Genomic DNA, 25,202 nt, shown 5'->3' on the forward strand with positions numbered 1-25,202 from the left:
AGCAAACATGAAGAGGATACACAGAGGAAAACCACTTAAACACTGCAATCACAAGTAATAACAAAAACCCAGTGGAAGCTACAGCCAGATGCAGCCAATTGTATAGATCACAAGAAAGTTTAGAAAATGATATGATGCCTATTAGTAAAAACAAGCACTCTCTGCGGAAATAGTTTTTATACCCAGCATTTTACCTAAGTAGTAGTTTTGAGAGCCCAGTGTCGAGATATCTGCTGGAGGTTGTCCTGACAATGTAGAGATTTGCAGTAAAAAAAAAGAAAGCAAAAAGTAAAGCCCTATTGGTTTGAACGGAGAGATCAAACTGCTCTTGAGCCGATTACTGTTTGCACATTCACAGCTTGCCACTTTAATAACACAGGAGTGATACACACATAAGCCACCGAGCCCTCTGTTCCCATGAGTGCGGTGCCAACAGAGGGATAGCACTTTGATACGTACATAATATGCAAAGACAACCACTTAGATTCAGGATAACGTACGGTAGGCTAAAACTATTGTGTTTAGCTTTGTCTCTCAAGTAGGGTATTTTTTTCATTCTCCATTTTTCCCTATTGATGTCTTGTGGATGAAATAAGGTTGCCATCAGCTTCACAGTCCACATGTTACAGTATTTCAAACTAATTTTAGAGTATTAGCTTTTTAATACTTGATGCTTTGAAAATAGGATTGTAGACATATTAGGGCAATAAAGCGGTTTGATGAGGTAGTGGCTTACAACAAGCTCACATGATGTCATTTTTATGCCTTTCATTTTTTATGGTGCCATGTGTTTCCTGTTGGGCAGATTTACAATGGCCCCGAAACACGCTCCCGAGACGAGGGAGTTCAGCTCGTGCCAAATCGGCTCTTTGTTCATTTATGACTTCAATTAGATTAATTCAAATGTAGCCTATTTGGCACCGGATTTTTACAGTGTTCCTCATGATGCAACCGTTTATTAATCGGTGCATTATATTTAATACATTTACACTCTAGTCTGTATGGGAAGCAGATGTGCTCGAGTTGATTAAAAACCACTATGACCTCATGTGTCACCTGCCGCTCTGGTTCAGCACTGTCGATCACTTTTGGTAGACTTTGATTAGGAAAACCCTGCAATAGATTAACAATTTTGGAGCATGAACGATCACAGGAATGTAATTGCTTGTTTTAAGATACCTCACTTTACAGTTCCCATGTCAAACAGGGTCATTATCATTTGAGAGAAACCTGACATTGGAACTGCTAAACCATAAGAATGATTTGCATTTCAGAGAATGTTTAAAGAAGCATAAACAACAACTTGCCGGTTTTATACACAGTGAGATGCAGAATTTCGTGGTTGACTGAGGACATGATAAATTAAGTAAGTGCTTTATTTGTCATTGTACAAGTATACAACGGAATTGTGTTCCTGAGCCCCTGCGACTGAGCCTGTGGCCACTGTGGGCCAACCTGATCAGCGACCAACATGGAGGTAGGGAAAAACATAGCACCCAAAGGAAACATAGCCGGCTGCCTTCATTGCTCCTCTGAAACGGTGAAGCACTTCCTGGGTTTGTCCTTGTTTCAGAGCATGGTGTCCTGCACTGGTCAGCTCCTCCTCATTCCTCTTTCTCAGCTCCCTCCGCTCCACAACAGCCTTTCACCATCTCCTCGTTTGTCCCTTCCTTGTTTCCTGTAGCTCCTGTTGTGACGCCTCCACTGTGCTGCAGGTGTGCGGGGCTCTTGGTGCCTCCTCAGCGTTTCAGAAAAAGACATTTGTAGTTCTGTGTTTAGCTCATAAGCTAGCTGTTTGTTTACTTTTGAAAAGCTGCTTTCTTCAGGACCATTACGGACTAAAAAAAAAAATCTGCTGAACATCACAAAAAACACAGCAAAGAATGTGGAGCACAGAATCATTGTAGTTCGCAGAAAAAGGCAAAAATCACAGCTGCACCAAGAGAGAGGGAGGTTGCTGCTTGTTTTCAGGTAGCCTTGAGAGTAGCCATCACAATTTGCCTTTTCCAGCTTCTAGCTCATCAGTCTTAGGACAAAAAGGGCCTGATAAAGTGATAATCTATGTTACCCTCTCCAAACAATTGATCCCAAAGTCCTGCCTGACCTGTAGACTCTTTGAGATGATTCGCACCCAGTCTGTCGTGTGGCAAAGGGATGTATCTGGGCTAATTTGAGAGACAGGGCACACTTCCACAGAGCAGCTGCAAGTCAGGGAGCGTTAAGCAAAGCATGTCTGGGGGCTACAACTGATCATCTCCAGCGATAACAGCTTCAATCACCTCCAGTTTACACATAACAGAGAAACCCGTCTGACAACAGCGCGTCGACTTGCAGCCTGTTGGTCAGTGATGCCTTCGGTGCGAGACCACACGGCTTTCAATAACATTTAGTTGCTGCTTTTCGAGGCTATAGAGGCTGGAGAGGAAGCCATTTGAGAAGTGTTAAGATCTAGTTAGCAGTTTGTGCTACAGTAATTAAAAGACAAACAGAGCGGCGTGCAGCTCAGCGCCTCATCAAAGAGAGCTGTGTCGCCCATGTTAAAATCAACAACTCTTTAAAGACGCTGTGATAGTGTTTGTTTTGGTTGGGAAGTCGACAACTTTTTACAACAAGAGCATTTCAGTGATTTAAGCTTTTTTGTTTGTTTTGTACTTGTACTTTTTTTTTTAAACTTCGGAGTTAAATCAGAAAATCCTTTCACTAGAATAATGATGGGGTTTTCAAGAAGTACATAGTGACCTGTGAAGTATATTAAATATAGCTACTTTTTTTTTGCCTCAAGGGCCAAATGGGCAGTTGTCATGACATAGTGCTACAGGTACAGTGTAGTATGCACTGCAGTGACACTGGAAGTCAAAGTTGAAATTGTCAGATGTGCATTTTCAACGTTCACTCATTGTGTAGTTTTTGACTTGTAACTTGCAATAAAGCTTGAAATTGTATTATTGTACGAAAAGTGACAGCAGTAATAGCCATAATTGTTGTAGATGGGGTAATATTTGGATAGTTATAGTGGGTATGTAGATGCAGCATAACCCCAGAAGCCAAATGTGAGTCAATGTTGAAGGCTCTGTTAAGAATGAAAATGATGAAAGTGCATATCCTCTAGTGTCTTAAGAAGCAAAAGTGAGTTTTACTTGCAAGTGAACTTCACATCTGTGGTTGACAAAGGTTGGATCACGTTTTCAATATTTTTGACTCAAGCTAAAGTTTTAAAGGCCTCGTGGAAGACCCAGGACACGCTGGTGGGACTATGTCTCCGGGCTGGCCTGGTGTCGCCTCGAGGAGGTGTGCGTGGATTGGGAAGTCTGGGCATCTCTGCTGAGACTGTTGTGCCCGCGGCCCTGGACAAAGCGGAAGAAAATGGATGGATGGCTAAAGTTTTAGAATTCTTTACCCTCCTAGTATTTGGTATTTATTTAGTTGTAAAATGGTATATGGACTCAATTTATATTGCGCTTTTCTACCTTTATTAGGCCCAAAGCGCTTTACAGTAAGGAACCAGTCACCCATTCTCTGTCATTCACTCAGGTGCAGTAGTAGAAAAAAATTTAGGAAATTGATTTGCAAGGAGCAAGAAAAATTCACAAAGACAACGTTCTCAACAACAAATCCAACATGGACAACATGTAAAGAGCAGGCCTGATCTCAAACCACGCTCCCATCAACCACATATGTTTAGATCATGTTAAAATCGTTACCTACGTTCCATAATAGCCCTCTTTAGACAGCATGCTGTACAGAATCTAAAAAATCTCAATTGGCTACTAAAAATAATATACATAATCTTTGTTTCATTGTAAAACGACTTGTGGCACAAATGACTGCCTGGTCCTGTTTTTATACATGGGCTGGACACATGTACCTTCAACCTGAAGGGAGCAGCTCAAACTCTCTAAACAGAGGATGTTTTGTCTGATAATATTTTATCTGTTTTTTCCAGAGCATGACCTAAATAAATGTCCTGCAGACCCTTCAGAGGAATTTGCTTGTGACTGTACTTCATTTTCTAAGAGCTCTATTGCAAAACACTGCATTTGCAAAAAGTACATCTACGTACATACTGGCACTAGTTAGACGCCTCTTCAAATATTACGAATTTAAGGACTTCCACTTAACTTTATTTACAATGACAGTCCATCCAGACAGTCAGTAAAACAAACCCCAGTTGAGTATTACTTGAACAGGACAGGATCTTTCAGAGATCTTAAGCGGGACATTCCTCCAAGTGCAGGGATTACACTGGCGCTGTTCCCTCACACATTGTCAGCGTGACTTTTCGTGGCTATATCAGTCCAGTCTCCAATTAACAGCCTGTATTGTCTGCAGGATTAGGGGTGGCGGGACAGCCCCCCCTTGGTCCAAAGTGAAGCCTGAGAACAACTGGCCCAAGTCAAAATCCTACTGAACATGTGCACTGTCTGCAGTCCCTCCCGAGTCCCGACCGGGAGAGGCAATGTAATCCAGGTATCACATGACACGACAACACTTGAACTTTGTAGTGGGCAGTTATGGAGGGGCTGGAAATGTGGGGCAAATGACCACCACTAAAAGCAAAAAGCAGGGTGTTCCCCAACCTGTGGTACAAGCACGGCTGCTGGTGCACTAACAGGATTAAGTAGAGATTAGTTAAATATAGAGCCATCAGAATAAAAATACTTTGGATTTAAGGATTTGTATTGGCTTTGATTTGGTCCTGGGTCAGTTTAAGTCTTGTCTACCTGAATTATTTGGTTCCAGTGATTTTTTATCTTAGATTTTCTTGGTCAACCTCCATTTGTTGTAAACTTACTTTAGTTAAAAGTTCAAAAACAAATGTCACCATGCTGTGTTAATATAGAAGAATACACATGGCAGTTATTGAGCAACTCTGCGTTTTAGTAATAATAATAAATCCAGTAATCCATAATAAATGATGGATTACTGGTCGTGATGTTTTGAGCATAAACCATGTCATTCCTGAAGTAAGGAGAAGGCGTAAACCCTTGAAGTGTTTTGCATAAATTCAAAGCGAAATGCAAACGTGAGACGCCTTTTCTTGGTTTGAGAGAATGAATGTCCTTTACCAAGAAGTACGGGTGTTTTGACAGCAGTGAGTTCAAAAAGAAGTTATGATTAGATCAAGTCAAACAGATTTTGGAAAAATTAAGCCTAATGAAACCTAGAAGACTAATTTCATCACCTATACCTCCAGCTAATGATCGTGCCTGCAAGGGTCACACCACCTCAACCTGTCAGCACAGAGCCACACCTTCATCACAGCCAATCATCGCCCTTGGTCCTGCGTTTAAGCTCCAGCGTTCATGGCTCGTCAGCTTTCCAGCTGTGCTGTGACCCACCTCCACCCCTTCACCGCCTCTTCTGTCCGTGGCTTCACCCTGCTACATCCTTCACCATTTTCCAATATCAGCACCAGTGTCCAGGCTCCGGGGGAAGACATCCCTGACTCTAACCTACCCATTCATACTAACTATAATCTGTATATCGCTGTCAACTGCCGGCGTGAGATCGCCAAAATATTTATGTCAATAAATCTTTCTAATCAATGCTTTTGTCTCTGAGTCTATCCAGGTTGAATTAATAAATGATTGACACACTTCATCAGGATATTGAAACAACCCCTTGCATTTCAAACACACATTTGTAGAGGTCTGCTTTTTTTTTCAAGAGCACACTGAACAAGCTGGTCAGCTCCGTCCTGGGCTGCCCCCTGGACTCTGTGGAGGAGGTGAAGGATAGGAGGGTATTAGCCAAGCTCACCTCGATCATGGACAACACCTCCCACCCACTGCACGGGACTGAGAGGGTGAGCAGCTCTTTCAGTGGAAGACTCAGACACCTTCAGTGCAAGAAGGAGCGCTACCGCAGGGCCTCCATCCCCACTGCTATACAATAAGATTGTAAAGTAACATGTGCCCCCCCTTTGCAAAACTATGTGCAATATTATCTGTATCAGCTCCACTTTATTCCCTGTACTTATCTATTGACAACCTGCACTAGGACCTGCACTTTTTAATCTATTTTTATTTTACTCTTTATTTCCTTATTGTTTAAGTCTTTTGCTTTTACTCACTGTACATAAGATACGTCTTTTTCTTTTTTTTCTTTTTTTACTATTTAACTGCGCATTTCCTGTCTATTTTGTCTATTGAGTGCAGAATGTAACAAGTGAATTTCTCCATTGTGAGATCAATAAAGGATTATCTTATCTTATCTTTACAGGGTAATAACTGTAGCCTTTGCGATTGCCTATTGTGACCATTGAAACTGCAAAGTAGTAAAGTAGAGCGATCAGCGTGTCTCCAGATCACTGTCTACAGGCTGACGCTGCTCTATGCAACGCTTCAGTGGAGGTCTTCCTTTTCTCCCTTACCTCTAGTTATTAATTATATTGCCATAGATAACTTTACGTCTTTGAAGCTGCATTTTTGCGTCGTCCAATGTTTGCTGTAGCCTTGGAAACATTAAGGATCCAGGCAGAGACAGTGTGGGTACGGCTCAGATGTGGTCGAACTCTGTGGTTTAGCGGTTAAACCATTGGATCATGACAAGTCCTTTATAAAAACTTAAAAGAGCAGAAAGTCAAAGGGGGAAAGGCTTTGAATGCGGTGGAGTGTGGATGAGGCATCGCAGTGAGCAAGAGGGCGATTCAAGTTGACTCCCATAAACCCCTATCAGTCAGTGGCTCTTCAAGCTGTGTGCTGCACATGTGGTACACAGGCTTCTTCAAGTGTTTTGTAATCTGCTATCAATTTGTATTTTGAGGTAGTTTTAGTGCTTCACGTAGTTATGTGTAATAGTTTAGCTGAGTTTAGTCTTCAGCTAAGCCTTGGTTCATGTGTTTAAGCTCTGATTGAGACCTTGCTTGAGACAAATTTATTGATTTATTTTCAGATTTTGGACCTGGTTAAATTCCTAGTTTGTGTCTTTGCACTATCTGTGACCTTGCTTTTGTCTTGGATTTTATTTTCAAGTTAGGGAGACACCATAACTAGCAAGAAACACATTCAAGTTAACCAATCCTGTCTCTATAAAACGAGGCAGACGCGTTTAAGGACATCACCATAAACCCCCTGCGGTTCTCCAGCTTTGGTGCAGGTTGTGATGGCTTCAAGTTATACTCAGTAGTACTTTGCATATCAAGTCCTGTTTTAGTTTCTATTATGGAGACAATTGGCACCATTTAGATCTGGTTAATCCTGTTTTATATGGTTTCTCAGTGCCTTATTATCTAGATTGCAGTGTGGATGGTTGTAATAATTACGCAGTACGTGTTATTTGTAAAACTTGCTATTGTGTGTGGGGTTTTTTTCACCTCTACAAACATATTAGAAATACCAAAATGGTCAAAGAAAAGTTGGATTGTCTTTACCTTGACTTAAAGTGCATCTGACAGATTTTAATGCTTTTGAATGACTTATTTAGAAGGATAACGTCTTTTTATTTTTATTTGAATGTTTAAGCTGCTGACAGGAAGTGACATACATAAAGGTAAAGTCCCAAAGCAGTTTGACTCATTTCCCATTGACTTAACATGGTCAGCACGGCAACAGTTTAAAATTGTTGTCCTTCATCTATGTCACTTCCTGTCAGTGTCCAATAAGGAAGTGAAACTATAAACATCACAAAAATGGCCAAACTAAAGTCTTAAGGAAAAAATGTGTCTAATGTGTCATATGCACTTTAATGACACACTGCAAAATCACAGATTAGGTCACTATACTCTTTTTGTCCAATTAAATATCAAAATGAAGAAGGTTTATTTTTGGCCACCTGTAGTCAAAGCAAAGCATCATCACCTCCATAGAGACGAGCGAGTGATGTCCCGCTCTACGCTAAGTTACGAGCCAAGTCTGCAGAGAGGCGAGCGCACTCACACCAACAATACCTGTTTTTCAAATGTACTTTTCACCAGCAAAACACCTATAATTAAAGAAATCCTTGCATTTATTCTCTTTGTTTGAGTGACATGTTACGCTGTGTGGCTTTGATATCCCTGGTTTACCCTGTAGGCACAATTTAGTCTGTGTTTAGTGCCCGTCTCATCCAGGCAAATTCCCACTTCAAGCAGGAACCCTATTCACTCATGACTTTGTAAAGTGGTTAGACGTATAACAGGGCAACAACCCTATAAACCCCCTCCATTTGGGTTGCACGCTCCCAGTCACAGGACGGGGGTGACGCGGACAAAGAGTGAAGTGAGGTGTGATAAACCGAAGCGCTGACTCCCAGGATGCAGCTGCCCTCCCTCTGCGTCCTGCCACAAAAGAGGGGCGAGCGGCGGACCCCATTTCCTGAACCCCCCCTCCTCCCAACACGACGACAACTCACAACAGCGCGGACACAAGACCCTAAAATAACACAAAGGGGATCGCCGCAGGACAAAAAAGATGGTTTGTTCAGAACTGGATGTGAAATAACTGGCTAATGGGCAGTGTCAGAGGCGCTTCTACAGTATTTGAACTCAAAAGATCAGCTCGCCATATACAAGATTATACATATATTACATTTGTTTAACAATAAAGCAACACAGAGCAATCCATTACACAAACAATTAAACTTTAAATAAATGCCTTTCTAATCTTCTTCTGTGGCTTCTGGCAGCTCAGAAACGGAAAGTCCTGCCCTAAAGATAGAACACAATGTCTTTAGTTTAAAAGCACAGTAGTTAGCTTCTAGTACAACCGTATTTTCTAAACACTCAAGTCGTAAAGTATAAGTTGTACCAGCCAAAAAAGGCATAATGACGAAGAAAAAAACATATATAAGGCGCTCTGAAGTATAAGTCACACCAGCCTTGGCAACTACCTGGGCATGGAGGCGTAACTGCACTATTGACAAGCCTCTCCCGGCAACACGTTGTTCAAGCTCCCATTAGTGAACTCGTTTCTCTAGCTGTAGCCATCTAGCTTTTAGCTTTCATCATATATTTTGATATATAAGTCACACCTGAGTATTAGTCGCACCACCAGCCAAACAATGAAAAAAAAGTGTAACTTATAGTCCGGAAAATACGGTACATCATTTTATAGACTACACCACATACCATATAAGCTTTAACGAGAGAGCGATTGTGAATAGTGTTTCAAACTCCAGGTCTGTGGTTATGGCGGCTCTATACATGATTTGGTCGTTCTCCACCCCAAACTGTACTGACACCGACTGTATTACAAATGCACTTTTTCCAGCTCCCGTTCTCATTTTTCCCACCTTAAAGCACCACACTTAATATCATTTGAGAGCCCATTTTGGTCTTTACACTTACATGGTAAAATACAGTATGTTTGTAATGTAGTACGTAGTTATTGTCCCTGGTGTAGTGACGTTCATTCAATTTACTCACAACTCCAGCCCCCAGGTTCTCATCATCGTCGAATGCTTCCAAATCGGTCTCTGATTCGGGAGTCCCCTCGTTTTGGCTGGGCTTATTCCCTTCTTTCTTCTTCCCCTTGCCCAGTTCATCGGTAAGATCACACAGAGCTTTCCACATTTGCTGAAACAACAGCAGCCTTGTTTGTGAAGGTTATTTCCATTTTTTAAAAGGTTTGAGGAGCAATACTTACCCGGACGTTCCGGATTTGGAAATTGGCTTTAGCAGTGATATCGTCCATGACTTGTGTGAGCTCAGCATTAAACATTTGTGACATATCAATTATAATTTGATGGGACTTTTCCACGTGGGACATCTGCATTTCTGGTCACAAAAGTAGCACAGGAATTAACTCATGATGGAGAGCGTATTCAAAATCATGAATGATGCAAAAGTGAACTTAATTTTTATTGGGCTTGTAGGTAAATGGCTAGACATGTTGCTGCCCTATAGAGGGGTTTAATTTAAAGGGACTAGATGTAAGTTGGTCATTTTATACTCACTACTGCCACCTCAGGTCTTACGCGTAACTGCAAGTTCTATATGAAGCTCGTGCATGACGGCACTTTGGACCCGAATTAACAACTTTTTGAGTGACAGTGCAGGATTTTAGAGTCACTAAAAAGTTGGAACTTTCGGGTCTGAATTGCCATCATGCATGAGCTTAATATAGAAGGTGCAATTACATATATGACCTGAGGTGGCAGTAGTGAGTATAAAATGGCCAACTTGCATCTAGCCCCTTTAATGATCTGCTAGACACTATTTTCGCTCAGGGTTATCAAAATAAGCATTTGGGAAATGATATAATGTATTTAAACTATGCATTAATAAAAAGTTGCAATAACAAAGTTACGCTTTCAGATGAAAGTTTTAAAAGTACATTATAGAACCTTTTATGCGAAAAAACAAACAAACAAAACAAAATGTGATAACAGTGCATATTTGACCTTGTAGTGACCCTTGTGTCAGCATGGTGTCTTTGTTTTCCAATGGCCTCTAGAACCCTCCAGAATCAATTGTTTTCAGAGTACAATAGATCCTGGAGCGTCACATAGGCCTCTGTGATGGAAAGTAAAGCCGCCATGCTGACCATCCACACAGACATTGTGCCACAAAAAGGTAAATTACGCACAAATGTTCCAAAATGCACCTTTAAGAAAGACCAGGAATGATTACGTACAGTACAGTACTAAGAGCTGAATGTAACAAGTACATTTCTCCATTGTGAGATTAATAAAGGCTATCTTATCTTATGTGTTGGCATTTTTGTCTAATTAGTGGATAAAGTGTTACACAGTGTGGCTTCCAGTAATGTTGTGATGATGGTGAGTTGATCTTACGTCTGATGAGAACGTGGTTGTATTTGTATCTTGCTTCCATGGCTTTTTCCTGCTTCTGTGGGGAAAACGTGTATGTGTGTACAAAAATATGCTGTTAATAGTGTATATAAAATTTGATGTTTCCCAAAAACGTTACTGTAAAAGGCACAATAATTTCTGCTTTTGTGATTTGCTAATCAAGACTATTAGAAATGAGATTGTGGTTTAACTGCATGGCCAAATGTGCAGCCCAGTGTGCTGTGCTTTGTAAAGTAGATGGACTAATTGCATAGGATTAAAAACTCATTGTACTTACCAGTGTGAGAATCTGGATGCATCTCTCAGAGATGCTCCCAATCTCCAGCAGAGTGACCTGCAGATCCATCTTGCTCTGCTGCAGGGCCAGCTCTCTCACCATATTCTGGTTCATTTTGAGACGCTCAGACGCCGCAGCCTCAATCTGAAGCTTGGAGATGGCATTATGGTGCTCCAACTGCACATGCTTCATCTGCTCACCGAGTATCTATAAGCAACAGTGATACAGCAGGCTACACGATAAATTAATGGAAAGTTTTTGTTGTTGTAGACAGTAGACAGTTTTTGCACCAGGGGCTTGAGAATCACACAATTTTGTTTTATGTGTGCTTTCTTTATATGAGGTATGACAATAAAGCCAACTGAACTCAGTGTTCCTCAATGATAGTGGACTATTGGCCCTGCGTAGTCTAATATTCTCCCTGGGTTGAACAGAAAACTTGCACAACAAATTAGAATTTCCGCATTACCATGAACTAATAACTACACTCTTCATAAAATGCCTTTTGTCTTACCTTGATCTGGTCCTGGAAGTGCTTCTCTCTCTCCTCCTTCACCCGCTGCCTCTGGCGGAGCTGTGCCCTCTGCTGCTCCAGGCGTTTCTTGCTGTTCTCCCATGAGAGCATGCAGTTGTCCCGCTCGTGTCGAAACTGGTTCTTCTGCTTCTTCATCTGCTCCAGCTCCTCTCTCAGAGCGATCACCTGGTCCCACAGCTTGCAGGTGCAACAAAGTATTTAGTGGTGGTTACAAAGGGATGACACGACAGTAAATATTCCAGTGGCCCTTTGATTGTTTAAGTGTCATCCAACCATTGCTTTCTTTACTTTGTATAGAATTGTGGCAGCGGTAAAACTGTGTACATTGCTGCTGGCATGGTGGTTTTCCCCATGATAATCGTTTCATTTTATGATGTTGTGGCAGAGAAAGTTTAGAATAAAGTCTCCAGCCTGCATCTTGAGAGTTATTAAGCGACGACGTCATCGCTCTACTTCCGGGTCCAACAGAGCTTTCATTATAACGGGATTTAGCTGATTTTAACCTGCTGTAGAGCCAACTACAAGGCTCTTTTTAAACATCTGATCACAAAGAACTATTACATTTACTTTGGATTTTCATTAGTACTGCTTTTCTGGCATTAATTATCAAATTATTTTTTCCATACACAACGAAGGCTTATTTTAAATATAAAAATATCTTCCTTTTACCTGGAGAAATGGTGAGCTATATTATATGAATTAGGTGCAAAACAGTGTTTGGCCTTATATCTGTTGTTATTTCAGAAGGAGATTCAGATAAAGTTGCGTTTTTTTTGCTGTGTTTATCCGTGGAGCTCTCAACAGTTATAGAGTTCGGGAAATTCCACAGTTACCATGGAGATCCGCCATCTTTGCAGCTGTTAGCATACATTTCCACTGACTAACATTAGCTAAAAACAGTATAAAAAAGTGGAGAAAATAGCCGTTAGCTGCTGAGTTACTGCTGGTAAATACATCTAACACACTGTGGTGTCCAAGTGTTTTAATGTGAACAATAACTCCAGTATTTTAAACTTTTAAAATCTCCATTAGTTTACAATTGCTGCTAATCCCATAATGCTTAGCGATATGACATCACATTCCCAAAGGATTGTAGTCATATCTAATTACTGTCTCAGCAAAAGTCATGTGTAAGTATATCTAAGTTACAGCAAAAAATATAGGTGAATTAAATCAAAATATGAAGAGAAAACCAAATAAATTTTGCTTTTTGTGAAATTTCATCTACTAACGTTAATCCAAAGTGCACTGCACCTCATCATGGCTTACTCAAGTATCCTCAATCTACCCATCTGTGTTAGCTTAAGTAATGTTAGCTTTCTATCGTTTTTATGGATATGATTAAAACATTATGTTTTTCAAATTAAGTCCAAATGTGTTTAGATTCTCACCTCATCTTTGACGTCACCAGTTTTCGCTTTTCCTTTCTTGTCTTTTTTTGTTGACTTTTTGGGAGGCTGCCCATAAGAAGAAAAAAGGCTTAGGATCCTTTACTCAGAATAAACCGTGACGTTAGTTTTGAAGCTTTACTCACCATGTTAGCGACTTTTTAGACAACTGACACAGGGGCAACTGACTGAAAACCAGCCTACACGTTGCCATGGTAACAGTTTTCTAAAAGATGTCTCACCCAGGGGAAGACAGATGATCCTTTAAAGTTTTGGCGGTTTATGAACCAAACATTTTGGTCTTGTCAGTGCCATTCTCCACTCGTGAACACTGGGACAAAGACTTAGATCTACCTTGATTTTTGTAAAAGGGGGCTTCATTGTGTTAAACGTGCTTAAACAATAAACTTGACTTTATATTGACAGTAATTTTTCATGAATGGACACAGGGTGGCGTAGAATTATCAAGGGTCAATGTTTTTATTCTAAATTGGTTTGTCTGTCTCCTCATTGTATATCCAGGTAAATGTACATCATAACATGGTGTAATCATCAGAATGACACTTTTTCTGTCACTAGACTTTTAAAGATGTTTCTTATAAAAATGAGCCAGTTGAAGCTCCACAGAAAAAACATCACTAAGAGAAGAATTTATAAAATATGGAAATGCTGGTTCCCAGAATGTGTAACCCATTCCAATGTTGACATGGGGGCAAAAAGCAGTTGCCAGATTTTGCTCCGACAGCCAGATATAAGCAATGCTATTGTGACTGTGTAACAAGTGTAATGTGTGTAACTGGACGACGGTGGTGCAGAGAGTAGAGCGGGTCGTCTTGTGATCGGATACCGCAGGTGCACATGTCGTTGTCCTTGGGCAAGACACTTCACCCACCTTGCCTCCAGTGTGAATGAGAGGGTGAATGGGTAAATGGTTCCTTGATGTAAAACACTATGAGTGCTTAAAGCAGCCCTCACCTGGAACCGCCACCTTAACGTGGTGGAGGGGTTTGAGCACCCAAATGATCCTAGGAGCTATGTTGTTGGGGGCTTCGTGCCCCTGGTAGGGTCTCCCATCTCCCATCCCACAGGTCCTAGTTGACGGGTCAGACAAAAAGCGGTTCAGATGTCCCTTATTAGAGACCAACAGGCCCATTTAATCGTGAGGCCGTCCTCCCATGGACCCACCACCTGCAGGAGGGGCCATAAGGGGCTGGTGCAGTGTGATTTGGGAAGCTTGGATGGCTGACCCTGCGACCCGGCAACGGACAAGTGGAAGAAGATGAAGATGGATAATATTTTTGCAGACTAAAATTGGACTGAATTTAATAACATTTTTTTTTTATATACCTTCAAAGATTGGTCCACAATGTGATGGTTATATAGCTAACATTATAGCACATTACACCTTCACACATTACCACATTTGCCTCTGCATTTCAAGTATGTGTAAACGAGTATACTTATTAGGCGAATGCACTTGTGCGATTGGTGCAGACAAACTCAAAGGCCTTCTTGTCTTGCGCGGCTTCAGCTCTCTGGTCTCTGGGGCATCCTGCAGCTGCTCCTCATTCACTCTGTTTCAATGGGAGCTGTGGTTTGGAGACTTGGCACGGAGCCCGACCAGACTCAGGAAGTTTCTCTCGCTCTCTCTGTCTCTCTCTCTCTCTCTGTGCCGGACTCCCCTCTCCCCCAGACGCCTCCTCTACCCCCTCCACCTCCTCCTCTATACCCCGAAACCATTCAGCTCCTCACCTCAAAGCATTAGTGATGCATTCCTCCGGACCAGCGACAAGCAGAGTAATTCAATTTCGTCGACAGTGAGAGCATGTGAATTCTGTATTGCATCTTCAGTCTTTGTTTTGAGGAGGAAAAAAATCATCAGTCTCAGTCATGCTTTGTTTGTGTATGGCATTGTTTAGTTCAGCTCCCAAAACTCCAAAGCTGGGGGAAAGCCCAAGTCACAGGTTCCTTTGCTGGGGAACATTTTGAATCTAATGAGGGGCTGATGGCGATTATAAATAACATCAATGGTGGTATAATGTTATAATAGACATCAGGAGGAGTCTAACCCACAACCTCCTCACTGAAAGGCAGGAGACGGGGGGGACACTCCACCATTTTTTTTTTTTGACAGAGAGAGACTCTAGTGGCAGGAAGTATGAAGTTAATACTGCATAGGTTAGTAAAATTGGTTGATTTGGCCCTCATGAAAAAAATATATTTGTGGTCAAAGATTTCTCTACATTATTTCAATAGTGTCTTAAATATAGGCTACAAATAATACTTAATTTTATGATCTATGGCTGTTAGCATCTCATAGGGATTAGGTCGGCATAAAATTTGGACACAATGCTTCTGTGAAGGCAGAGTTAAAGGAACAGGCCACCGTTTTTACATACTGAGATATGTTCTTACCTTAGCTTTGACGAGTTCTTTAGGACCTGTCTGATCTTCTCCCGTGCCTTCAGTCACGTAAACACAGCGCAGACGGCGTTAGCATTTAGCCTCTCCCTCTCTCCTCTATAGCTCCAAAACAAGTCAAGATAGAAGCTACCAAGCTCTTTCTCTCTCTCTCCAAGTTTTCCCTGTTTAAATATGGTTACGTGAAGTGTTACACTACAAAGTATAATTACACAAAATTAAACAATGTGGATTTTCTAAGCGGATAAAAGGGGGGACTATATTGTAAGGCGTAATAATACCAGGAGTAATTTGGCATCCGCACAGTAAAGTGGAGATTACTGCGCAGTAAAGTGAAGATTACTGCGCAGATTTCGAACTACTCCTGGTATTACTACGCCTTACAATATAGTTCCCCCTTTTATCCGCTTAGAAAATCCACATTGTTTAATTTTGTGTAATTATATTTTGTAGTGAAACACTTCACGTAACCATATTTAAATAGTGAAAACGTGGAAGAGCTTGGTAGCTTCTATCTTGACCTGTTTTGGAGCTTTAGTGGAGAGAGGGAGAGGCTAAATGCTAACGCCGTCTGCGCTGTGTTTACGTGACTGAAGGCACGGGGGAAGATCAGGCAGGTCCTAAAGAACTCGTCAAAGCTAAGGTAAGAACATATCTCGGTATGTAAAAACGGTGGCCTGTTCCTTTAAAGATGCATTATGCAACTTTTTAAAGCAGTACTAAGTAACATGTTTACCTTGATAAATCCTTTTCGTAGTCCCAGTGGGGGTAATACAAGTGTTTATGGGATGATTGGAGGGTCTTTCATCTCCCCCTGGTGTTTCTGGACAGAAAACCATGTTTGCAACTTGACTGCCACCGGTCCGGAGCAAGCAATACACACTAATGGAATCACGAAGAAGAAGCTAACATGCTAACGGGCAAAGCTAACTGCGGGCTAACGTCACTTTAAACAGTATTTACAGCCAAGTTTGAGTGAAAAAAACAAATTTCCATTGTATAATTGGATGCACAGTAACCCTCTCTCCCTTCACCTTTCCTGTCAGCCTCGTATTTACTCTCCAAGACAATTAATAAGTCAAAAAATCGTAACTTGCTACTACACCTGCAGTTGCGCTTATGGCCTCTAGGGGGAAGAGTTACTTAGTACTGCTTTAAGTGAAACAAAAAAAAGTTGATATTTGTGCATATGTGACCTTGTAGTGACCCAGTGGCTGTAAGAGTGGTGAGCACGGCGCCTTTACTTTCCATCACAGTGGTCTCTATGACGCTCCAGGATCAATCGTTTGGAAGGTGACAGACACTCTCACCACAAAACCTACAAAACAATTGATCCGGGAGAGTCGTAGAGGCCGCTGGGATCGAAAGTAAAGGCACCATGCTGACCACTCATGCAGCCACTGGGTCACTACAAAGTAAAACACACACAAATATATTTTTGTTTTTGCAAAAAAAAGTTGCATAATGCGCCTTTAAGGGACAGTCAACCCCTCAGTGTCAGGGGAATGTCCCACATGTCCTATATTTAAAACCAAACTCAAAGTGTGGCTTAAAGCAAACCGGTCTTGTGACCATTAAAGAGGCTAGATGCAGGTTGGCCATTTTATACTCACTACTGCCACCTCAGGTCATACGTGTAACTGCACCTTCTATATTAAGCTCGTGCATGATGGCAGTTCAGACCTGCAGTAACAACTTTTACAGTGACAGTGCAGGATTTTAGAGGCAGTTGTGGTGAACAGGCCTGAGCTCATTCTACACCTTTGGACATTGTTGGAACACGTAGGGGGAAGAAAATACATAATTTTGACATGTTTAAACTCCGTATAGTCCTTTAAGTGACTCTTCTTTTACTTTTCTTGTACTTGTTAATGTCTGTTATATTGTTTGTTGTATTTTCTGTATTGCTGTCATCTGCCTATAGGGACTGTAAATGAGCCCTGTGGCTATCATCCGGCATGTTTACGTCTGTTTTTTGTTGTTTCAATGCAGATGTTCATTAATGCGCATTGTCCCTATCAAATAAATGAATAACATGGCATGTCCAGACATAGGCCTGATTCATTTTCATGGCCCTTAAGGCAGACCTGATTTGTGATGAAAGCATTAGAAGCTTACATGTATAACACAGGGGACTCTTTCAGATTCAAATGTAGCCGGTGGGAGTGAGTGCCGACGGTCTCGCAGCAGCTGGTTGGCGGTGTCTGGGCCGGAGATGACCGAAGGAGGCTGGGGAGACACGCCGCTGCTGCTGACCCCTCTGCCCCCTCTGCCCCTCGCCTGCTGTCGGCCCCGGAGGTCAGGCACATAAAAACGGCCTTTCTCCTCCTCTCGGCCTGGTTTGCATCCAATAACCGAGTCATGTCCCGGCATTTCCCTGCAACTACATGCCACTACCCCCCAAATCAACTCCTGCGCGTTCATGCAGCTCATCATTCAAAGAGAAGAAGATACAACCACAGTGCCCTCTTGTGGATGATCCTTGAAGCACTTTTTTCAGTATGTTTGCTACATTTGTAACTATTTAAAGCAGCCCATAGCCTACTTCTTAGAGATTTACCACGTAGTACTCTTTTCTTTGACTTGAGATGATTATTGTGAAGCATTAATACCCCCTGCTTAAGTAAACAAAAAAATTAAAAAGTTGCTTTTAGTTCATCCTTAGAATTACTTTGTTTATCTATTTTATTGTGTATTCTTTGGATATAGCTGGATTTTATCATTATATAGTATTTTGTCTGTTAGATTACAGTTTTGTCCTGTGTATGACTTGAGTCTTTCATTTATACTCCAAGTACCCTGTGGTGGAAAAAGTACTCAATACTCAGTACAACTCAGTAAAAGTGCAGATACAGGACCAAAAATGGACTTAAGTAAAAGTATCTGATACATTTTCTACTTAAGTACAAGTGTAAACATATACACATGGTAAAATGTACTGTTTAAGTAAAAAGTAAAAGTATTTAACCTCTTAACCCCCACCTGAACTGAGCACATTTTCTCCGCTTCAGCTTTACCCAAATCTAAATGTTTCTTGACTGGAGCTTACAGGCCAGAGGAACGCTTCATTTGAAAGCTAAGAAAATGATCTTATTGGATCTTTTTCCTCACTTTGTTGAAGCTTTGTTGTCACCTTTTCTACATTCTTTTTCACTTTTTTGCTGCTTTTTTTAAAAAAATGTTTAGGTTTTTGTCACTTTTCTGCTGCATCCCTTTTTGTTACCTTTTGTTGCTCTTCCATTGGTCTATTTTGACACTTTTTTTTCTTTTTCCCCCCTTTTTTATCCACGTTTATTTAACATTTTGACACGTTTTTCCAAGAAGCTTTTAGATTAGGGTAAAGCGACACTGGAGAAATTTTGCTTGGTTCAGGTGAGGGTTAAGAGTTTTAATGTGCGGGATGTTTTAAAACATTTGAATCAAACCAGGCCTAAATAAGTAAACCAGGTCAAAAACTCAGGTCAAAAACAGGAACTAAACCAGGAGTAAACCACTAAACCAAGTCTAAACTGCGACTAAACCAGTTCATCGTACAGAGGTCACTTTTGTAAATAAAATACTTTTACTTTTAACCCAATTTAAAAACGTAGTGGAGTAGAAAGTACAGATACAGGCTCTAAAATGTAGTAAAGTAAAAAGTATTCATCATGAAATTTACTTAAGTAGTATAGTTTGTACTTTTTACTTTACTTTCCACCACAACATAGCATGCTGTGAATAGTATTAAAACTAACTTTCCTGCAATATTAATACATTAATCTGAATTAATTCCAAGGCCCCCGTACCCCTGGTTGGGAAACACTGGATTACACCACTGCTATAACAACATAAATCAGTCTTTATTACTGATATACTGTATGTGAGCTAGCATTTTCCTCAAATGCTCACATAGCATTTGAGGAAGTTTGACGAAATTCACATCACTCCAGTTACAATTTTGTTTAATTCTTAAAACACGGCATTCAAGCTCAATAACCACTTTTTACATGTACATGTTGCAGAAAAATGTAAAAACAAACAGCTGTACTACAGTCATTATAAAAACAAAATAAAATCTATTATTCACAATAATGAACCATCGACTTATGAACAAGGCTAAAAAACATTGAAAAAAAAAAATCAAGTAAATGTTAAAAGAAATCAAACTTAAGTTTTCAGCGATTGTAAATATTTATATTCTGTAGAGCAATGCATGACAACAAGAGACTTCACCAGTAAAGAACTGCAGCTGGGCGTAATTGAAGAGAGAAATCTGGCTCAATATTCACTTTTAGCCTAAATATTAACATTTCAAAGAACAGTTTATGTACCTTGTTGTGCTTAACATATCGACTCAAGATTCTTCTCAAGTCTTTCATCAAATAGAAAAACAAAACAAAACTACGACTTCAGGTAATTTGGGAAAGCTGGCCAAAAAACGTGCGGCTCATAGGAGTCCCTTCACAGCATCACTGTTACCTATATTTCAAATGCTAAAACACATTTTAGAGACACTATTTTGCCACTGCACGGGGATTCAAACTCTGAAATGTGTTTTTCCACACAATTAACAGAGGCCATTACTTTAAAAAATATCCACCTTTGAGGAAAATGTGTATGTTTGCCCTTAATCCAGCCACAAGGGGTCACAATAGCATTTTAACTTGTGCTGGTTCCAAGCCCCAAAAACAATAGGCTCAGGTCAGGGTAGGGCGAAATCTGTACATAATTTATACGGAAATACCTGGTGATTTGTTGTGACAAGTCAAGAGAAGTTGCTGTTTTTAGTTAAGATAAGTTTGCAGTCTTCAGTTCCTCATTGTCCCATGGAGATGTTTGTGCTTCAAGAATTACACATCGCTCATCATTTCAATCGTCCGGCAGAAGCTCCGATCGCTGCTCGTCTTTGTCCCGCGGGAGATTTCACAGCACGGGCCTGGAACGACCTCAAAAAGGTGTATCAAACGAGTCTTTTCGAAATGGATTGCCACAGGAAAGAGTAAAAAACAAACAAACAAAAAAAAACCTGTAGATCTTTAAGACGTGCAACGATGCGGAATAACTGGTCCCACTTTGATTAAGACAAAATGCAAAATACATGAAACAAACTGAGTTACTGTATATAATGCATGACAATGAACCATGTTGGAATCGATAATGTAACAGCGGCCAATAATGTCATAACACTGGTCAATTTGAATTGTTATGAGCCAATAATGCAACATGAGGTCAACAACAACAGCATTTTGCCAATAATGTGACAGGTTTATAGAAGATCACAGTTTTTTTTACTCATTTTGACCACTAGAGGGCGGAATGGCAGTCTCGCTGAGCTAATAAGTCTAATCTTTTCAGGCTGGGTAGTCATCCATTCAAGCCATATCTTACACAACGGTCAAAAACATCTAATTGTCAATAAGCACAGGAATTTTGGCATTTATAATCACATCATTGGCATAAAGTTACACAAGTTTGGCTCAACAGTTTCATTACATTACTGACCCCACTACATTATTGGCTCAGTACATTAAAAAATCGACATACGCTATCAGGTTACCGGCCGGTATTAGTTTCTCTTTTCCCACATAACAGAAGTCATATACGCATTTGAGGCTTTCAGAGACCTGAGATGGTGAGATGAATTGTCTAAAGCTAAGTCTTGTTAATCTACTGTGCGATGTCTATACAACATGTAAGGCTCTTCCTCCCCTAAAACAACGCGTGAATGTACAGTACTTGACAAAACCTTACCAGAATAACTAGCAGTAGTATCAGTGTACCCTTAAACAAAAAAAAACAAAAAAAATGGCTAGTAAGACTTGGTTTGTAAATGCATTTCTTTAGGCGCCATCAGCACCGTTTTTAAGGATTTGTCCAGTGGTAACCGTTGGCGTTTTTAAGTAAAAGTCCTCAACGTTATCCAGCAAGTATTTGTGACAATGTCGTGGTTAAAATCGCAGTGAGAAGTTGGACAAAAGATGAAGTGATGTGCGGACATGGGTGGGGGTTGTGGGGAGGGTTGTTTCAGTGGGATGCTGCTGCTGCTGCTGCTGCTGCTGCTGCTGAGCTGCTGGGCTCCGGTCGGCTGTTGGCCAGATACTTGGCTCTCATGCTGGAGGTGTACTGCGGAAAGACAGACCCAAAACCGTCAGAAAAATGTGACGCAGTGAGCGACAGTGTTGCCCATAAAGTTGAATCGTGCGGAGGACTTTTAAGGAGACATATAATGCAAAATCGACTTTATGTGCGCTTTAACCATGTCAATACATACCTGGGGTCTCATGTTTCATTCACGCAGTTTTGTGTAATCCTGTTTAATTACATAATTTCTTCTTCTACTACCAAAGCGCTTCAGCCTGTATTTCCTTGTGTCATAGATGGAATTGTCTTTGTAAAACCGGACCCCTTCGTACTCAAATTGCGTCTATTTTTATCCAGCGGTTTCCCAATTAATCAATGCCGCTGTGATAAAGGAATAGGCCACCGTTTTTACATACTGAGATATGTTCTTACCTGAGTTTAGACGAGTTGATGTGTACCTGTCTGGTCTTTACGTGTGTGCTCAGTCACGCAAAAAGACAAAAAGATGGTGTTAGCATTTAGCCTCTCCCAGCATATGCCTATGAACCCAAACGGGGGTGAAGTTAGAAGCGACCAAGCTCTTCCGCGACGTATAGTTACACAAACTTAAACATGTTGATTTTCTAGGTGGATAAAAAGGGGAACTATATTGTAAGGCGTAATAACGCCTTAGGAGCACTTCGACGTCCGCTCAGTAACATATTCACCTCTAACCTGCACTGCTAACACTGACGATAACTTTTTTTGTTAAAGTCTGTAATAAAGGCTATCTTATCTTATCTTATCTTATCTTAAAGAATTCTGAAGATATTACCGCGCGGGCGTCAAAGTGCTCCTAATGTGTTATTACGCCTTACAATATAGTTCCCCTTTTTATCCACTTAGAAAATCAACATGTTTAATTTTGCGTAACTATACTTGGATCGTGTAACTCATTGGTTCCCAAACGTTTTTGACTGGAACCCTAAAAATTGACACTCGGGACCCCCATTGCATAAAGTTATTTCCTGTTTTGCTGCTTTAGGGCAGAACAAAACGTTTTAAAATCAGGTTAATATGTTACTGTTTATTTCGTTTATTTGAAAGGATTTTTACCCCATTTTTCTTTTTGTTTCATCTTGAAATCATCTGGGGACGCCCACCCAAGGCCTTGCGACCCCCCGAGGGGTCCTGAACCCCACTTTGGGAACCATTGGTGTAACTACTCACATTACCGTATTTAAATAACTGTATTTAAATAGGGAATTGGTCGTGTCTAACTTCACCCCCTTTTGGGGCCATAGGAATATCCTGGGAGAGGCTAAATGCTAACAACATCTTTGGTCTTTTTGCGTGACTGAGCGCAAGCACGAAGACCAGACAGGTACTCATCAACTCGTAAAGCTCAGGTAAGAACATATCTCCATAAGGAAAAACGGTGGCCTGTTCCTTTAAGGTTTGCACATTGTCTTTTGGGATGTGTATTTCATCCTGCTGCCAGCTGAGGGCGCTCCAACCAAACTTTGAGACACAAACTATCAAAGCCAATGGTGATAAAGAACTATTTGCATACACAGACAATATTTCAAAGTTATAATACGTAAAATATCATATAATAAAATCCTGAGCGGCTTGATAAGACACAATTATGCACGATATGTCCACTTTAACAGGTCCAACATTATGGGCATAATGTATCAAAAGAACAGTACAGATACAGAATTAAATCAATGCAGGATTTTCTTGCCATGTCAAACTCAGACCACATCTGGGCAGGACGCAAATCCAACTCTTACACTTTTACAGAGGTAACACAACTCAAATTCCACCACAGAAAATCCTTCATTGATCACCTATAACTCTATTGATCATCGGGCTTCGAAACCTAAACGGGATCTAGGACACAGACATATCAAACATCAAAAGAGGACAAGGAGGACATTAATAAAGTAGACTTCCCTAAAATCTGTGCAGATTGGGGGACATTTAAGAAGCACCCATGCTTTATGCAAAAACCTCAATATATAACAGGATATACGTATGTTGACTGCAAAAATATACTTACCAACAAGTGTAAGAGTTTTAAATTTCTGGTACCAATTATAAACTTTAACTAGATAGGTGTCATAAAAGTAAACAAAACCTTTAAGACCTTTAAAAAGTGATAAAGTGGCTCAATATTGGTTCAGAAAGCTGTGAACGTATTAACAATTTCAGCTCAAATGTTCTGTTAATCTTGAATAAAGGAAAGGGGATTGAAAAAGTCCACTCATAGAGAAAAAAACTGTAGAAATAGTATAGAGCATTAACATTTCAGAGAAGACTATAATATGGACTGCTAAACTAATAAAACAATAGTATTTAAGAACTACAGGATTAGCAGATATAATATTAAACCCCCACACAGCCCTGCTTTATCCATCCTTTCTTATTGATCCCATGTGGATCTCCGGGCGCTGTCCCACCCCTCACGTGCTACTCTTTACACCAGAAATGGAAGGGCTACATGCCTGGGGCCACAGGACACAAAAAACTCAGGTCAAACACTGAGGTAGACACTTAAATAACTCAGGACATGGGGATGCAAGGTCTAGCAGCCCCGGGTTGGACTTTGAGAAAGGGTGAGAGGGGCAGAGTGTTTGAGGGAAGTGCTAGGCGGGGCATCAGGCCGCATGTGTAGGATGGGAGTGGGGGATTGGGCTGTTTTTGTACCTGTGAGCTCAGAAGAGGAGGTTACCAAAACGACCGGGAGCTGTCCGAAGGCTTTAACTGCCAGCTCTGACCACTGCTACTGTCCGCAGCGGCCAAATATTGAAACTGAGGTGCGCAGAAAAGAGGTGGAGAGTGAAGTGTGGTTTAAAGAGAGAGAACACAAAGCAGCGTCTGAGGTGCGGACGGACAAACAGACATGAGGGGGGAGTTTAGGCCGCAGGGCAGGAACATCGAGGAGCATTTTTGATATCCTCTGAGTGTGCCCGCTTATGGACTGAAGATCTGCTTTCCTCACAATTAAAAACAACTGTAACTTTCAAGTAGGTCCAATTACCTACTGTAGTTGTAGTTGTCTTGAAACTTGCTGCCTGGAAGCTTTGGTAATAGTGTACAAGCATTCACAAAAGACCGCAGCTTCAACAAGGTTTAGGGTTTCCAAGCAGCTTTACACAATTGCTGCCAAATAACCCAGAGGTTCTGCTTAAGAAGAAATGCTGAACTTACAGAAGGGGGAGGAGACTCTCGTCCAATCAGAGGAGTGTTTTCACAGCGCGAGTTCTGGAAGTTGGCGTTCTGAGCCCTGTGGGTCAAACACAGAGCGAGCCACACTTTACTTACAGATGTGAAACATAATACTCTAAACATGAAACCTGTGACAGCTCTGGGCACAAGCAGCCGCTCCATGGACAGTGACAAAGAGGAGGTATCCTGTAGCTCGTTTCATGGCTAAGCTCCAGACTTTGCTATCACAGCTGGAGAGTGACAGCTGCATCTGCAAACTCTTGCCTAACTTTAGTGCAGAGCTCAGTGAGTCCCAGGGGAACTTTACTGGTGTTCGAGCACATAAGCTGTGTAGTATCACTCTCACTGCACAGGTCTCAGACTGTAACACACATGTACTCTGTGACAGGGGCGTTACTCACATGTACTCTGTGACGGGGCATTACACTCTGTGACAGGGGCGTTACTCACATGTACTCTGTGACAGGGGCATTACACTCTGTGACAGGGGCGTTACTCACATGTACTCTGTGACAGGGGCATTACACTCTGTGACAGGGGCGTTACTCACATGTACTCTGTGACAGGGGCATTACAC

At 41.1% G+C, this 25,202-nt stretch overlaps 2 protein-coding genes across 3 annotated transcripts in view; both read right to left on the bottom strand.

The window, feature by feature from the left end:
* The window catches only part of ttyh3a (tweety family member 3a), a 268,746-nt gene that overhangs the window by 221,711 nt on the left and 21,833 nt on the right, over positions 1-25,202 (bottom strand). Inside the window, exons 14-16 of one of the 2 annotated variants that reach the window (XM_079564474.1) lie at positions 24,608-24,683; positions 24,104-24,208; positions 21,328-21,454 (exon numbers count right to left, since the gene is read on the bottom strand). In XM_079564474.1, coding sequence (XP_079420600.1) covers positions 24,125-24,208; positions 24,608-24,683 — 160 coding nt within the window. In that variant the 3' untranslated portion in view covers positions 21,328-21,454; positions 24,104-24,124. Of the gene's footprint in view, positions 1-21,327; positions 21,455-24,103; positions 24,209-24,607; positions 24,684-25,202 lie in introns of those variants that run through there. The other variant, XM_079564473.1, reaches the window with a different exon arrangement.
* Positions 5,217-14,766, bottom strand: LOC306969206 (dynein regulatory complex subunit 4-like; the record flags this gene model as incomplete). Its single annotated transcript, XM_079564806.1, has 8 exons — positions 14,684-14,766; positions 12,935-13,000; positions 11,523-11,720; positions 11,009-11,215; positions 10,714-10,768; positions 9,564-9,694; positions 9,344-9,493; positions 5,217-5,231 (listed from the first exon to the last, which is right to left on the bottom strand). The coding sequence occupies exons 3-8, from the start codon at positions 11,676-11,678 to the stop codon at positions 5,217-5,219; spliced, it is 714 nt and encodes a 237-aa protein (XP_079420932.1). The 5' UTR covers positions 11,679-11,720; positions 12,935-13,000; positions 14,684-14,766.

This window comes from Gobius niger (assembly GCF_951799975.1).
Source record: "Gobius niger genome assembly, chromosome: 10".
NCBI lineage: Eukaryota > Metazoa > Chordata > Actinopteri > Gobiiformes > Gobiidae > Gobius > Gobius niger.